At 61.1% G+C, this 355-nt stretch overlaps 1 protein-coding gene across 1 annotated transcript in view; it reads left to right on the top strand.

Annotated features, from left to right (window-relative positions):
• Window positions 1-248: 248 nt before the first annotated feature.
• The window catches only part of LOC104279880 (phosphatidate phosphatase PPAPDC1B-like), a gene marked incomplete at both ends in the record, with an annotated part of 1,550 nt that continues 1,443 nt past the window's right edge, over window positions 249-355 (top strand). Inside the window, one exon of the mRNA XM_009877320.1 lies at window positions 249-339. Coding sequence (XP_009875622.1) covers window positions 249-339 — 91 coding nt within the window. The remainder of the gene's footprint in view (window positions 340-355) is intronic.

The raw sequence follows: 355 nt of genomic DNA, 5'->3' as shown, positions 1-355 counted from the left end.
AGTGAGGGGCTAGCCCCGTGTGGGAGAGGAGGGAGCTGCAGGGGCAGAGCAGCCCTGGGGCTGGGCAGAGGTGCTCTCTGCGAGCTGGAGGGCATGAGGGGCTTTTCCTAGGGAAGGGAAGTGTCTGGAGAGGACAGGTTGCTCTTTGGCTTTGGGCAAGGAAAGCGCATTGTGGCCCTGAGCAGCTGCAGTGCTCTTCTAGCGAGCGCCTACATCGGACTCCTAACGATCCTCTCGTTCTGCGGCAGCTCATCGCGTTTCTGTCCCCCTTACTGGTCATTGCCCTGGCGAGGGTGTTGGTGAACGCTGGCCGAGAAGACACGCGGGAAGCCTGCCTAGGTGAGTTCCTTCTTTC

Source organism: Apaloderma vittatum, unplaced genomic scaffold, assembly GCF_000703405.1.
Source record: "Apaloderma vittatum isolate BGI_N311 unplaced genomic scaffold, ASM70340v1 scaffold26549, whole genome shotgun sequence".
NCBI lineage: Eukaryota > Metazoa > Chordata > Aves > Trogoniformes > Trogonidae > Apaloderma > Apaloderma vittatum.
The sequence above is the reverse complement of the archived record's forward strand: the minus strand, read 5'-3'. Positions and strand labels throughout refer to the sequence as shown.